Source organism: Anolis sagrei, chromosome 9 (assembly GCF_037176765.1).
Source record: "Anolis sagrei isolate rAnoSag1 chromosome 9, rAnoSag1.mat, whole genome shotgun sequence".
Classification (NCBI taxonomy): Eukaryota; Metazoa; Chordata; class Lepidosauria; order Squamata; family Dactyloidae; genus Anolis; species Anolis sagrei.
The window spans coordinates 25,191,746-25,207,169 of record NC_090029.1 but is presented as its reverse complement, the minus strand read 5'-3'; the positions used below and the strand labels follow the sequence as shown (position 1 = coordinate 25,207,169).

The 15,424-nt window shown below is 41.2% G+C and overlaps 1 protein-coding gene across 14 annotated transcripts in view; it reads right to left on the bottom strand.

The window, feature by feature from the left end:
- MEGF11 (multiple EGF like domains 11) overlaps positions 1 to 15,424 on the bottom strand; it is a 495,422-nt gene that overhangs the window by 333,709 nt on the left and 146,289 nt on the right. For all 14 annotated transcript variants that reach the window (XM_060755350.2, XM_067471384.1, XM_060755353.2 and 11 more), the window contains exon 6: positions 8,621 to 8,713. In XM_060755350.2, coding sequence (XP_060611333.2) covers positions 8,621 to 8,713 — 93 coding nt within the window. The remainder of the gene's footprint in view (positions 1 to 8,620; positions 8,714 to 15,424) is intronic.

Sequence of the window (15,424 nt, the reverse complement as noted above, 5' to 3'; positions counted from 1 at the left end):
TGGCAGAAAAAAAGAATCAATATGTTCTATCTTGGTTCCTCCCTCCAGCATAACATCATCATGCTGTTAACAAGTGGACTAGAAGGATTCCCAACACATGTGAAATTTACCGGTTTTGCCCGTCTCTATGTGGGGATTGAAAATGAAGTCGATCTCCAATTGAAGGGAGATTTCTCTTCCAAATGTGCCATTTAGCCTGATTCCTGATAGACAAGTGACTGGGAAACTTCATCACACAGCTGTCTCTGAGTTTCTACACACTTTAGAAATGGCTAACCAACAGAGCCCATCACATGATACACCCTCATTCTGTGGGATTCTAGTCTTTCGCTGTTTTTAAAGTGTGGTTATTAAAGTGTGAATCATTGGGGGAAACCACACTTTAAAAATGGCAAAAGACTAGAAGCTCACGGAATGGGCATGCATTGTGTGATGGACTCAGTCGGTAGCCATTTCTAAAGTATGTAGAAACGTGGAGACAACTGCATGCTCTGGGCCAGAGTAAAGAGAGCGGGCCAGAAGACAGTTCTACCTTGTCTCCTGTGCTATGCTAATAATATAATATAATATAATATAATATAATATAATATAATATAATGTATTGTATATACATATAATATAGGAGCCCCTGGTGGTGCAGTGGGTGAAACCGCTGAGCTGCTGAGCTTGTTGACTGAAAGGTCGCAGGTTTGAATCCGGGGAGCGGCATGAGCTTCCGCTGTCAGCCCCAGCTTCTGTCAACCTAGCAGTTTGAAAACATGCAAATGTGAGCAGATCAATAGGTACCACTCCAGAGGGGAAGGTAACGGTGCTCCATGCAGTCATGCCGGAACACATGACTTTGGAGGTGTCTATGGGCAACGCCAACTCTTCGGCTTAGAAATTGAGATGAGCACCACACCCCAGATTCAGACACGACTGGACTTAATGTCAGGGGAAAACCTTTACCTTTGCCTTACATATAATATTTTTAATATTATAATGTAATACAATATAATAATAATATGATATTGTAATTATATATATATTTATATTACATGTAATATTACTAATAATATTACAATATGATGGTATAGTACAATACAGTAATATATAATACTGATATTGTACTATACTAATAATATAATATATATTTTGTGTGTGTGTGTGTGTGTGTGTGTGTGTGTATTGTAAGCTGCTCTGAGAAGGGCAGAATAAAAATGTCATAAATAAAATAAATGAAGTCCTTTATGTTTCCCATTCACTCATCTATCAGGAGTCAGGTTAAACAGCAAATTTGGAAGAGGAATCTCCCTTCACAAGAGTAACTTCTCCGCAGCTGGATCACCAACTGGTTGCAAGTCTGCTTCAAAGAAGAGCTCCTTCAATGTGAAAACCAACAGACAATTCAGAAAATGGACCTCAACGACTCTGTCTAAGACCTGATCCTAAGCTCAGCGGACTTTGCCAGGAGAGTTGTGCTCTAGAGGAGCGCCGGGACATCTAGAGTGCCAAGACTAACAAACGTGGTGATTATGTTGAACAAAAAAGAGCGCACTGAGAGTTCAGGACTAATCCTGGGATATCATTTGTAAAGACAACCGGGGAATAGTTAATTTGAAAGCTGGCTAACGTCTCTCTCCCCGAAGCCCCTCCAAACCCCTCGTAAATGAAATATCCTGGATGGCTGCCCAGAGAGGAAATAAAAGTTATGAATAATGCTCCCAACTCCGCCGTTGTCAGTGCTTTAATATTCCTAATTACCTTTAAAAGCTAAAATATTTAATAGAGGAAGCCCCTAACCTTTGGAAGAAAACCGGCACTTCCCAGATGAACCCATTTCCCTTTGTCCAAAACCCTTTACATATGGCCAGTGTTGTCTGGATCTTTCAGTATATAAAATATGACTATCTCATCGAGGAGAGAAAGCCAAAGGAAATGTGGTTATGGGATCATTCAGTCACTATAGCCAACCCCACCAGATTTACATATAAAGAGAAAAACAGGTGAATGTCTACACAAGGCGAAGGAAGAGACATGTATTTCAACTGCTGGCAAAGTTTGGTCTCCAGATATTGTTGGATTACAACCCTCAGCATTCCTTGCCATTGTCCATTCTAGTTAGGGATGATGAGAGCAAAAGTATTCCAACTTCTTAAAAACATCCCATAGTTAACATAGTTTTGTGACATAAAATGTCTGTCTCTCTTTCCCTCTCGTCTTCTCCATTTCAAAATCGACGGGTAATAACTAAGTTACCCCACTGTAGCCATAAAAAGTAAAAAGAGAGGGAAGGAAAAAAAAGTTTAAAAGGGAAAGAAAAGGAGATGAGAGCAAGGGTAATTCAGAATAACATGACTTCTGGGCAATATTTCATAATCACTTTCACGAAGGGCTTTTTAAAAGCTTTTCTAATAATAGCAACTCACTATTTCATCCCAGACTTTCCAACTCTTATCAGCTTTCCTTCTGAGGCACAGATCTCCACTCTCAAGGCAAGCCAGTGCAACAGCCTTAAACAACCGCAGTTTTGGGGGGAAAGTGACACGTCCTCGAAATGGTCTGTCGTCAGCTATAAAATTCTGTATCTCCTGAACAACTCTGATACATTCTTCTGCAAGACTGTGGCAAGTTTTATTCTTGAGAGTAGTCATTTTTAACCATGTTTTTCTTCTTTCATCTGTGACTTCCTTTTGTGATACATGTTTGTGCAACAATTTTGGTTAGTGTATGTCAATTGATTGATTTATTGCGTCAGAAGCAAATTAAGGGTGAAGTTGTAATGTATTGAAAAACACAAACAAAGTTAAAATCTTGGCATTATCTTTATATATAAAAATGCTCTGTGCATAATGAGTTCCTTAAAAACAAAAGAACCAATGAACGAAATCACACCAAATTTGGCAACAAAACATCTCACTACCCAAGGAGTGACCATCACTCAAAAATTATGATTTTGTCATTTGGGAGTTGTAGTTGCTGGGATTTATAGTTCACCTATAATCAAAGAGTATTCTGAACTCCTCCAACAATAGAACTGAACCAAACTTGGCACACAGAACTCCCATGACCAATAGAAAATACTGAAAGGGTTTGGTGGGCATTGACCTTGAATTTTGGAATTGTAGTTCACCTCCATTCAGAGAACACCGGACTCATACAATGATGGATGTGGACCAAACTTGACAGGAATACTCAATATGCCCAATTGTGAACACAGACGGAGTTTGGGGGAAATAGACCTTGACATTTGGGAGTTGTAGTTACTAGGATGTATAGTTCACCTACAATCAAAGAGCATTTCAAACCTCACTAATGATGGAATTGGGCCAAACATCCCACACAGAACCCCCATGACCAACAGAAAATTCTGTGTTTTCTGGTGGTCTTTGGTGACCCTGTGACACCCCCCTGGTGACACCCCCCCCCTGGGGTCCTGACTTCTCAGGTTGAGAAATGCTACTTTAAGGCCATCCTGCCCAACTCCTTTCACTAGGGCAAGAAAACATAATCAAAGCCCTCCTGACAAAGGGCCATCCAGCCATTTGCACACACACATATATACGTATATGACATATGCAGTATCAAATATTTGAAAGGGACCCTTAGAGAAGGACAGTGATATCTTGCATGTTCCAGGGTGGGTAAACCAGACACTCTCCACACCAACACTGACAAAGAAACAGCAAGAAATACTATTGACCCACAAGCATCAAGACATTACATATATTAGAAACCAACACTTTCTCATTACTTTATTTTCCAGATCACCAGACTGGGCCACAGCAACACGTGGCAGGGGACCGCTGGTACTATATGTTCTTTGACCAGAAGCTGGCCACTTGGAGTGCCTCTGGTGTCACTGTGAAAAGGTCCTCCACTGTGCATGTGGCAGGGCTCAGGCTGCATTGTATGCGGTGGTCTGTGCTTTGCTCTTCACACTCACATGTCATTGACCCCCACTTTCTGAAGATTGACTCTGCATCTCATGATGCCAGAGCACAATCTGCTCAGTGCCTTCCAAGTCGCCAAGTCTTCTGTGTGTCCAGGAGGGAGTCTCTGGTCTCAGCCACTGATTAAGGTTCCGGGTTTTAGCTGGCCACTTCTGGATTCTTGCTTGCTGAGGTGTTCCTGCAAGTATCTCTGTAGATCTTAGAAAGTGGTTTCTTGATTTCAGGCATTGACTGATATCCAAACAGAGGGTGGGCTGGAGATGTCTCTGCTTTGGTCCTTTCATTGCTGGCTGCTATCTCCCAGCAGATGTCAGGTACAATACCAGCTAAGCAGTGTAATTTCTCCAATGGTGTAGGGCACAGACATCCTGTGATAATGTGGCATGTCTCATTAAGAGCCACATCCACTGTTTTAACGTGGTGAGACGTGTTCCACACTGGGCATGCATATTCAAAAGCAGAGTAGCCAAGAGCAAGAGCAGATGTCTTCACTGTGTCTGTTTGTGATCCCCAGGTTGTGCCCATCAGCTGTGATGATGCCACATGTCTCATTAAAAACCACATCCACTGTTTTAACGTGGTGAGATGTGTTCCACACTGGGCATGCATATTCAAAAGCAGAGTAGCCAAGAGCAAGAACAGATGTCTTCACTGTGTCTGGTTGTGATCCCCAGGTTGTGCCCATCAGCTGTGATGATGCACATGTCTCATTAAGAGCCACATCCACTGTTTTAACATGGTGAGATGTGTTCCACACTGGGCATGCATATTCAGAAGCAGAGTAGCCAAGAGCAAGAGCAGATGGCTTCACTGTGTCTGGTTGTGATCCTCAGGTTGTGCCCATCAGTTGTGATAATGCCACATGTCTCATTAAGAGCCACATCCACTGTTTTAATGTGGTGAAATGTGCTCCACACTGAGCATGTGTATTAAGCAGCAGAGTAGCCAAGCACAAAAGCAGATGTCTTCACTGTGTCTGGTTGTGATCCCCAGGTTGTGCCCATTAGCTTTCCTATGATATTATTTCTAGCACCCACTTTTTGCTTGATAGTCAAGCAGTGCTTCTTATATGTCAATAAAGGCTGTTGTTGTTGTTGTTGTTGTTGTTGTTGTTGTTGTTGTTGTTGTCTGCCTTCCACTCCTTACCACTCAGATGGCCCAAACCTTCTCTCGGGGCTATTTCATTTGTTATAAGTCAAGCTTTGTGGGCTATAACTCTAAGAACATCACTAAATTTTGAAATGTTCTGTGTTTATCTCACATTTAAGCATGTTAGATCTATATGTTATATGTAATTGACCCTATGCTGCATTTTTTTTAAAAAAAAATCACAACATTTGTTTTCAATGCAAATGGCTCATGGCCCAAGAAGTAATGCATGAAACATGGCCTTGGTTTCTGTTCCCTCTCCTCGATTCAAAACCTCCTTCCCAGGTGAGCTTCAAGATTCTCCAGCACATCCCCTCCTTTTCTCAGAATGAGTGAGTTGGGACCAGGCTTTGCTTTTGCAATCCCTTCTTCTCCCTTTCACCAACCCTTGCAGCTTCCTACACAACTGCACTGCATTCCCAAAAGGGATATCTTTTTGCTGCTATCCAAGAACACTGTGTCCCCGTTGTTCCTTAGACGTGGGATTCAACTCCATGGAGGTGGAAAACCACTCTTGATTTGAGCACTTTTTCTCCCTACGGCAGCTTAGAGCTGAAGAGGAGTTCTCTCAGTTGTGGAGCCCATCCCTTCAGAGATGCCATACAACTTAGATTAATAGAACTATGCAACAAAATTTGGAAAATGTCCCGTTCCTAGCTTGAAAGTGTTATTTCCAGTTTAATTGTGTAGCCCTTACTTTGAAAGTACTTGTGGTACTCTGGAAACTTCATTTTTGTGGCTGCCACAAATTAGGTTGAATGGGTTGAGATTCAGTGAGACATTCATTGAAAATCTAGAGCAAAATGTGCTGCAGGATGTCCATCCTGCAAAGACAAAGATTTTGCAGTTTAACGAAGTTTTAGCATGTTTTTATGATGGAACTAATTAAGAAATTACCCAGGAACTAAAATAATGTTACAATGTTACAATGTATTGAGCTGAAAATATTCACTAAAGCAGTGTTTCACAACCTTCCTAATGCCTCAACCCCTTAATCCAGTTCGTCATGTTGTGGTGACCCCTAACCATAACATTATTTTTGTTGCCACTTCATAACTATAATTTTAATCCTGTTATGAATCATAATGTAAATATCTGATATGCAGGACGTATTTTCATTCACTGGTCCAAATTAGGCACAAATACCCAATACACTCAAATTTGAATACCAGTTGTAGTTGCTGGGATTTATAGTTAAGCTACAATCAAAGAACATTCTGAACTCCCTCAACAATGGAATTGAACAAATCCTGGCACGTCAAACTCTCATGGCCAACAGAAAATAGTGGAAGGGTTTGGTGGGCACTGACTTTGAGTTTTGGAGTTGTAGTTCACCTACATCCAGAGAGCACTGTGGAGTCAAACAATGATGGATATGGACCAAACTTGGCATGAATCCTCAATATGCCCAAATGTAGACAGTGGTGGATTTTGGGGGAAATAGACCTTGACATTTGGGAGTTGTAGTTGCTGGGATTTGTGGTTCACCTACAATCAGAGAACCCCACCAAAGATAGAACTGGGTCAAACTTCCCACACAGAACCCCCATGACCAACCGAAAATACTGTGTTTTCTGATGGTTTTTGGCAATCCTTCTGACACCCCTCTTGTGACCCCCCAGGGGTCCCGATCCCCAGGTTGTGAAACACTGTGCTATAGGAAACAAATGCAAGTGCAGCATGGGGTGTTCACCAGTAATCCAAAGTTAAGCATTTTTTAAAAAAACATAAGGATCTAGGAAACCAGCCCTAGAAATTTGAAAAAGATGCCAACCAAAATGGACGCAAGCAATATCTACATGGACACCTCAGGGGAGTCTACGGAGAGGAACTCGAGTTTGTGGAAGAAAACAAGAAGCAAAGGTTATAATAAAATCAAAGATATGTACGATATGAATGGCCAGTTAGATAAAATGATGGAGACAAAAGGTGATAAGAACTGGAAAAAATTATTGGGCCTATATAACAAACTAAACAAGGAAAATACAAAGGAAAAATACAGAAAAGGATGAATTGAGAGAAATCCTTAAAAGAATGGAAACATTTTAAAAATGTAGTGTAGTGGAAGGAACAACAAGAGAATAAAGAAGCTAAGGAAGAAGACAAGTCTGAAGCTGAACTGATGGTATTATCGTAGCCAAAGAAAGAAACGTGCAGAAACCGTGACAAGAAAAATATCTCAACATTCCAACATACGGATCCAAACTCTCAGTCCTTGATCCCCTCCCTTTGTACGAGACACCTGTCAAAGTTTCTGATCAATACTGGAAGGAGAAGGCAGACTGCCCACACAGTCAATAAGCTCCAGCATCGTCTTTAGACGAAAGCTGCCTTTGCTCGCTTGTTCAAGGCGCGTTAACAAGCTCCGTTCCATTATGTCAGTAACAGATACATCATCTTTGCATTGCATAACTCTCTGATGTTTACTTGCGAGGCAACGCTAGACATTTTGTTCTAGCACAAGTTCACGGAGCCACCAAAGCAGCCATTTGGCAATTCAGAAGAAATCAAACACATTAGGATAGGGAAAATCTCAAACCTTCCAGCAGATAAGTTGTCCTATTAACTATCCAAGGTGCCCAGTGATTTTCCCCACTTTGCCGTAAAACGAGAACATATCGGCAGGTGGTTTCCATGGCATCAGAAATGTCTAAGAGTCCGAGTGCCAAACTAATTTAAAGACAGGTTCAAGATCGTCCATGGTTCCTTTAAAGTCCAAACTAAAGCCTGGAGTAAACTCGCCACTTCACAGACATGGGAGTCACCAACTGCCCCTCAAATAGATGCGTGCAACATCAGAAAAGACATCAAGGCTTCAAAACAGCTCCTCTGCAACCAAGATAACTTCAATAGGATGGCTTTTTGGCATTAGTCCCTTCAATCCTAGAGTCCGCTTTGATATGAGACACCTTCATTTGCTGTACAAATAGAGTAAAAACCCACAAAATACTCTGAAAGCAGGAACAGTTTGCTTTGGTTGATCTGTAATAGGGGCCGAGATATTAGCCAGAAAGTGTTTGTAACACTCGCGCAACCACCAACAGCAACAGCTTCCCTGCCTCTGAAAAAAGAATTACATTTTATCCATGTGGAAAGCTACAAGTAGTCAGGAAATGCAATAATAACAAAAAAAAACCTGCCAAAGCTCACCCATGAATGGAAATCCCTGGATTGTGAGCAATACACGGCTAACGATGCATTTGTGACATTTTAAAAACTTGATAGTGCGGAAAAGCACGAAGGATCAAAATAGAAAGTGAACAGAGCCTATATTTTACTGAAACAGTTCCAATCTCAAAATAGATCTCATTTTTGATCAGACACAATCCACTACCCACCGGAGATGGCTTCATTCCATCACAAGATCACGAGGTCCCTCCTTTTGCTTCAGGATACGGACCATCAGCATTGGCAGTGTTGGAGAAACAGGAAATTGTTTCCAGGTAGATGAAACATACATTTGATGTAACGTCCTTAGGGTCTGAAAACAGTGGATTATGTCAAGGTTGCAGAACAGAAATTCACATTTTAAAACTCACCACTGGAACAATCTGGACCTCCCCATCCCGGTTCGCAGTGACACGTGTCAGGAGAAACACACCTTCCATGGACACATTCTTCAGTGCAGAGAGCTGCAAAAAGAAAATGGCTGTCAGCAACATTTTTGTATATTGTAATTGTTATATTGTTATGTATTCATATGTTTTATGTAACTATGTTGTTATTGTTTATTGTTTGCGTTTTCTTTATTGTAATTGTCATTTGGGCTTGGCCTCATGTAAGCCACTCTGAGTCTCCATCGGGGAGATGGTGGTGTGGTATAAATAAAGATTATTATTATTACTATTATTATTATTATTATTACTATCTGCCATGCAACGACCACTATCAGCATCATAGTATTATTTAGAGCACACTTTCCCCACTAGTAATGTGAAAAGTGGACCAAGTTGGCTGAAAGAAATGATATACAGGCTGTCTCTGAGTTACAAACATCTGACTTACAAACAACTCCTAGTTAAGAATGGGAGTGAGACAACAGGAATTGAGAGAAATCTACTTTTAGGAAGGGGTATCCACTCCTGGAAGAGTTATTATCATGGGGAAAAGGGGTCCCCACTGAGGCTTTATCTCCAAGCCTTGTTTCCAAAACAAGCCACTTTTTCCAAAATCCAGTAGTCACAGAGACAGAAAGTAAAGTGAAATGTTCTGAACAAGGACACAGACAACAAAGCAAACCCCACAGGGGTGTTAAGCCTTCCCTATGCAATCCAAAGCTTGTGTGTGTGTGTGTGTGTATACACACACAGCTGGAATTCCACTTTAAAATGTACATCTTTTAACTTAGAAACAAATTCAGCTTAAGAACAAATCTATATAAATAGTAGTAGTAGTAGTAGTAGTAATACAATTTTATTTATATGCTGTTTTCCCCCCATAATGGGTACCCACTGCAGCTTCCAACATGTTAAAAACACAATACAAAGTTAAACAACATTCAAATGTATGAATATAAAACATTGTAAGAAATCAGGTAATACATAAATAGACATATAAAGTGGTATACATTATTGCACTGTTCTGTCAGATCGTAGTGCACTTAGCACCGCTCAGTGAAGGTTGAGATATATATATATATATATAGTCTCCGGTGGCACAATGGGTTAAACCCTTATGCCGGCAGGACTGAGGACCAACAGGTTGGAAGTTTGAATCCAGGGAGAGCACGGATGAGCTCCCTCTGTCAGCTCCAGCTCCCCATGCAGGGACATGGGGGAAGCATCCCACAAGGATGGTAAAACATCAAAACATCTGGGCATCACCTGGGCAACGTCCTTGAAGACAGCCAATTCTCTAACACCAGAAGCAACTTGCATTTTCTCATCACTCCTGACACAGAATAATAATAATAATAATAATAATAATAATAATAATATAATAATAATAATAAATACTATGCTGATGCTCTAATACAAACCACCCCTTCCCCCACATTCTTCAATAAAACATTATTAAATAATAATAATAAAATACTATGCTGATGCTTTTTTGATATAAAAAGCGGGACATAAATAAACATAATAATAATAATAATAATATAAATACATATAATAATAACAACAACAACAGCAATAATTGTGTGCTGATGCTTTTATGTTAAGCTGCTTTGAGTGCCCTTCAAGGGAGATAAAGCGGGATATAAATAATAATAATAATAATAATAATAATAATATTTTATAAAAGATACATATTAAAACGCATTTCTACAAAATACATACTAAAATACACAATACGGACAAATAAAGGTACTGTTTTTTGCTATAACAGTCCAACCCACATAAAACCATCCCCATTGAGAAGACTTCGGGTCCCACCTGGAAACCAGTGCTTACTACTCGAAGTTTCCCTATCCATCCCATGGAGGAGGAGGCAGCAGAGAGGGGAGGCGAGAGCACTTGTCCTGATGTAATCTTTAGTGTTTAATTAATTTTTCATTCTATTAACATTCCACATAATAGGATACAGCAGTCCCCAAGGCACTCTTCCTAATGTACTTTTGCAAACGATCTTGCCAGTTAATGGAACTATAAAAATTACTTGCATCAAAAGGTCAGGCAAAAGTAAAGAGGAGCCTCCCTCTCAGTGTTTCCCCATTTCGTACACAACCCAAAGGCCCTCGATGGGAGGAAGGCGCTCTCCAAGCAAAGGTAGCCTAGCCTCCCTGGAGTCCCACCCCCGCAATGGGTGCCTCCTCTGGTTCCCACTCCCCTCTTTCCCCTCGCCCTGCAATGTCTCCCACATCTTGATTAGTTTATTATTAGCATTCTTGGCATCGGGACGAAGTTGGATCCAGCCTGGTCATAAAATGACCCACATCAACATTCACTTAGAAATGCCATCTTGGTAGCAGATGCATTTAGCGTGAGATATCGGGGCCTCTTCAAGGTCAAGTGGCAACAGTTCTTCAGCAGCAAGAAAAGGGAGCCTTTGAACAATCAACGGAGAAGAGGCGAGAAACAGATTGACCTCACACTTGCCATTAACTTATTCTCATTTATAACAAATGCCACCAGGTCACCCACAGTTGATATTATCATGTTGCTGCAAGACAGGCCTAAGAAGGCAAAATTTCAACTACACTTATTGCTTCGCAGCCCATTATGGCATTATTGTCTGTGACTAGTCAAGTCAACTTTATTTATACCCCATCCCATTCCCGCCTTGGGCAGTAGCAATACATATTGATACATCAGCACCTCTCCAAAAAATGTGGATAACATTATGCAACATGGTTTTCGTTCCTGGGTTATACATGCCTTTTCTAGAGATGTACAATTTGGTTAGACCCTGTGCTGTTTTTGGTGACCAGATTTCAGTGTCCCATCCCCTCCACCCTCTGATCCATTTTTCAGGAGCCTCCCGAATTAGGGTGAGCAGAATTCCATTAGTTTTTGCTCCAGAAAGATCCAACCCACTGGCAGCAATGGGGGAACTTACTAGGCTCCACTTTCCATAATTTTTAGGGCATCAGTCTTAAAAAACCACATATTCTGGGACTGTTTCTTCTAATATCCTTCAACTAGACCTGGGTTAATGAATCAGGCTTAAGAAGCCACCCTTTCTGGGATTGTTTTCCTGATTAAAGAACTGGGCATGTTTCGCCGGAAGAAGAGAAGGCTGAGAGAAGACATGATAGCCATGTATAAGTAAGTAAGAGAAAGTCATAGGGAGGAGGGAGCAAGCTTGTTTTCTGCTTGCCCTGGAGACTAGGACGCAATGGAGCAATGACTTCAAACTACAAGAAAGGAGATTCCATTTGAACATTAGGAAGAACTTCTTGACTGTGAGAGCTGTTCAGCAGTGGAACTGCCCCAGAGTGTGGTGGAAGCGCCTTCTTTGGAAGCTTTTAAACAGATTCTGGATGGCCATCTGTCGGGGGTGTTTCAAATGCAATTTTCCTGCTTCTTGGCAGGAGGTTGGATGGCCCATGAGGTCTCTTCCAACTCTATGATTCTATATTGTTCAACTAGACCTAGGTTAAGGCATCAGGCTTAAGACACCACCTTTTCTGATGTCCTTTCTCCTAATGTCTTTCATCTAGTCCTGAGTAAAGGCACCAGACTTAAGAAACCACCTTTTCTGGTGTCCTTTCCAATAATATTCTTCAACTAGACCTGGATTAAGGCATCAGACAAGAAACCTCTGTTTCTGGGATCCTTCTCCTAATATCCTTCAACTAGACCTGTGGAGGAATTGAATTCTCCCTGTAGGGACTCGAGGGAGTCAGGCTATCCCCTTCTTTCAGTAAATCACCCTAATATTTATACCCACCCACCCCCAATGTCCTTTCATGCCTCCTTAATTCACGCCCACCCTCACTTCTCTAGCAAAATAATAAACAAAAAAAGAAGGAGGAATGAAGAATACTAAACTAAGAAAGAAAATTGCCAAAGGAAAAGATTGGAATTGGGTCCAAATGCAAGCGAAGCGATCTTAAGAGCAGCTAAGGCACTGAGATAGAACATGGAGCTAGTACATGCGCTGTTTTCTTCTGATTGGCTCAGGCAGGCAGCAGGGCTCACAACCTCACAGGGAAATATGTGTGAGCATGTAGCTGCCTCTCTGCTCTCCACGTGTAGCCAAAAGAGATGGAAATAAAGCATTCATTTTTAGCACACACATGGTCTGTTGTGGCCAGGAAAAAAATGGTGGCGGTGCCTGTGCCATTATGGCCAGCCAAAACAGCCGAAGCCCGTTTTGAAAAATGGATCCGTGCACAGCCCTAGTCATTTCGTAATTGGTTCTATCATAATAACATGGACAAAGCTTATGAAACTGCAAGAGCTTCCGTTTTTGCGGGAAGGACATCCTGCAGCACATTTTGCTATCATTTTTCCATATCTCACCTACAACCTCATCACACTAGAGCATGGATCCACTTTAAATCCAGTTTCTGCCTTCTGCAGAATTCTGGGGTTTGTAGTTGAGTGAAGCCCAGGACATCTCTGCCCAAGCAGTTTAAAGGCTCTTCCCTAAAATACAAGCCCCAGAATTCTGCAGCAGGAAGAAGCCAGATTTAAAGTGGATCCATGCTCTAGTGAAGTGGTTCCCAGCCTGTGGTGTCTGCAAGAATGAAAATATTGTCCATGGCCATACACCCCTGCAATGAGAGTGACTAGCCTTGAGAAACTCTCTTACAGTGCTGAGGCTTATTAAATCGTGACAACTGTATGACATATGTTCTGTATCAGAAACTAGAGCTGGTGTGGTCTATCCAATGCAATTTTCTGACTCAGCACCCTAAATAACCAATCGAATCTAAAGTTGACCAAAAACTGATTCGTAACCCTTTTGGTACTAATGTTGGAGAGTGATCCCTGGTCAAAGTGGACTCTGGTCAAGTGGTCCCTAGTCAAAAAATGATTGGGAACCACTGTTCTAGTATGACGAGGTCCTAGTTTGTGGCAGAACAACTACTTTCAAAGTAAGTGCCCCACAATCAAACAGGAAATAATGAAACCATTTTATTAATCAGGCAATTGGCCTTATCAAAACAAAACAGGAAATAACACCTTCAAACCAGGAACAGTTTTTTTCCCATTTTTTATTTTAGATAATGTAATGAGACTTAACTGAAAGTAGAGCCCTGGAGAGCTTGGAATGGGAGTTATAGTCAAAGAGTAACCTTTCTCAGCTACAAGAGTTTATTTATAATGCTGGAGCTTGGCCATATAATGATTGCAAATGATTTTTATTGTTTCAAAGTACAGGTAGTCCTCAAGTTACAAACATCTGACTTACAAACAACTCATATTTAAGAAAGGGGCTGAGACAACAGGAAGGGAGAGGAAGGAACTTACGGAACCTATCTTGTTTATTACCTAGAGACTGCCTGTATTGTTGTTTTAATATGGCATCTTATTAAATTGTGTTTTAACTTTTTACTGCTCAGGTTTCACGTGCCAAGTTGGGATATAAATAAATCAAAACCAAATAAAATATATAAGAATCCTGTAACAGAATCTCTGCCTATGGGGAGAGTGTCTCTATATCAGCACAAAGCCAAATGCATCGTACCTCTTCCTCTGCCTAGGATTTTATATCAGTGTTACATAATGCACATCTTCAGACAGGGAACCGACTGTGCTGTGCAACCTTTGTATTGAATGGAAACACTTTGCAACTGAATGCACGACTTGAGGACGCTCAAGTCTCGTTACATGCAATCACATGGTTGGTCTCACTTATAAAACATGGCAAAATTAAAGTTTGCTGTTTGGATGTTTAATGGGGGGTAGGGGGTGGGTTGTATCTTCAAGCTATGGATACAGAATCCGTGGATATGGAGACCCAACTGTATAGGTATTTTCCAATAAAGAGAAGCCTACTTAGCCTCATTCATGTCTACTTGCTCCAGTCTACTAGCAACACATAACACACAATACTATTTTGCAATGTTTGTAATACGTTTCCAAGGATTTCACTGCTGACAGCCCCTGGTGGCACAGTGGGTTAAACCCTTGTGCTGGCAGGTTCAAATCTGGGCAGAGCACAGATGAGCTCCCTCTGACAGCTCCAGCTCTCCATGAGGGGACATGAGAGAAGCCTCCCACAAGGATAATAAAAACATTATGGATGCTTGCCCTAGATGCAGGCGAAACGTCAGGAGAAAAATTGCCTCCAGAACATGGCCATATAGCCCAGAAAAACCTACAACAACCCTATCCAGCAATGTCTTTGCAGTCGGCCAATTCTCTCACACCAGAAGTAACTTGCAATTTTTCAAGTTGCTCCTGACATGCTGAAAAATTCTCATCGCAAAAGTCTTAAGCCCCAGACATCAGAATGGGGTGAAAACCCTTTCTGATCTCATTTCAGCTAAAAAAAGCAACTTTCTCCCTCTCCAGCAATAAGGCAAAAAGCCACACGGGGCTCAATCAATTCTGCTCAATCAATACTCTTAAATACCATACGATTTCCCTGCATTTATGCCTAGCATTTAATATCCACCAATGGATGGCCAACGCACCACAAGATCCCAGTCTGCCATTAGCACACTTAGTAATGAATTACAAATGTCTTCATGGAGGTAATGAAGTTAAAGCAGCCCCTGAATCAGCACAACATGTGACCCTTGGCTCTCATCCGCCTGGGAAATTCACCAGTGTTACTATTGTGAGAGAACGCATCCTAGCACATTCGACTGTATATGAATACAGAGCTCTTCATATCCAATAGGAAAGTGAACTAAGCAGTAAATTTTCCAAGTTCTTCCAAGAATAGGGGAACAATGTATTCCAATGAGTAACATCAGAATGGGTCTCTGATACATAAGCAGACCT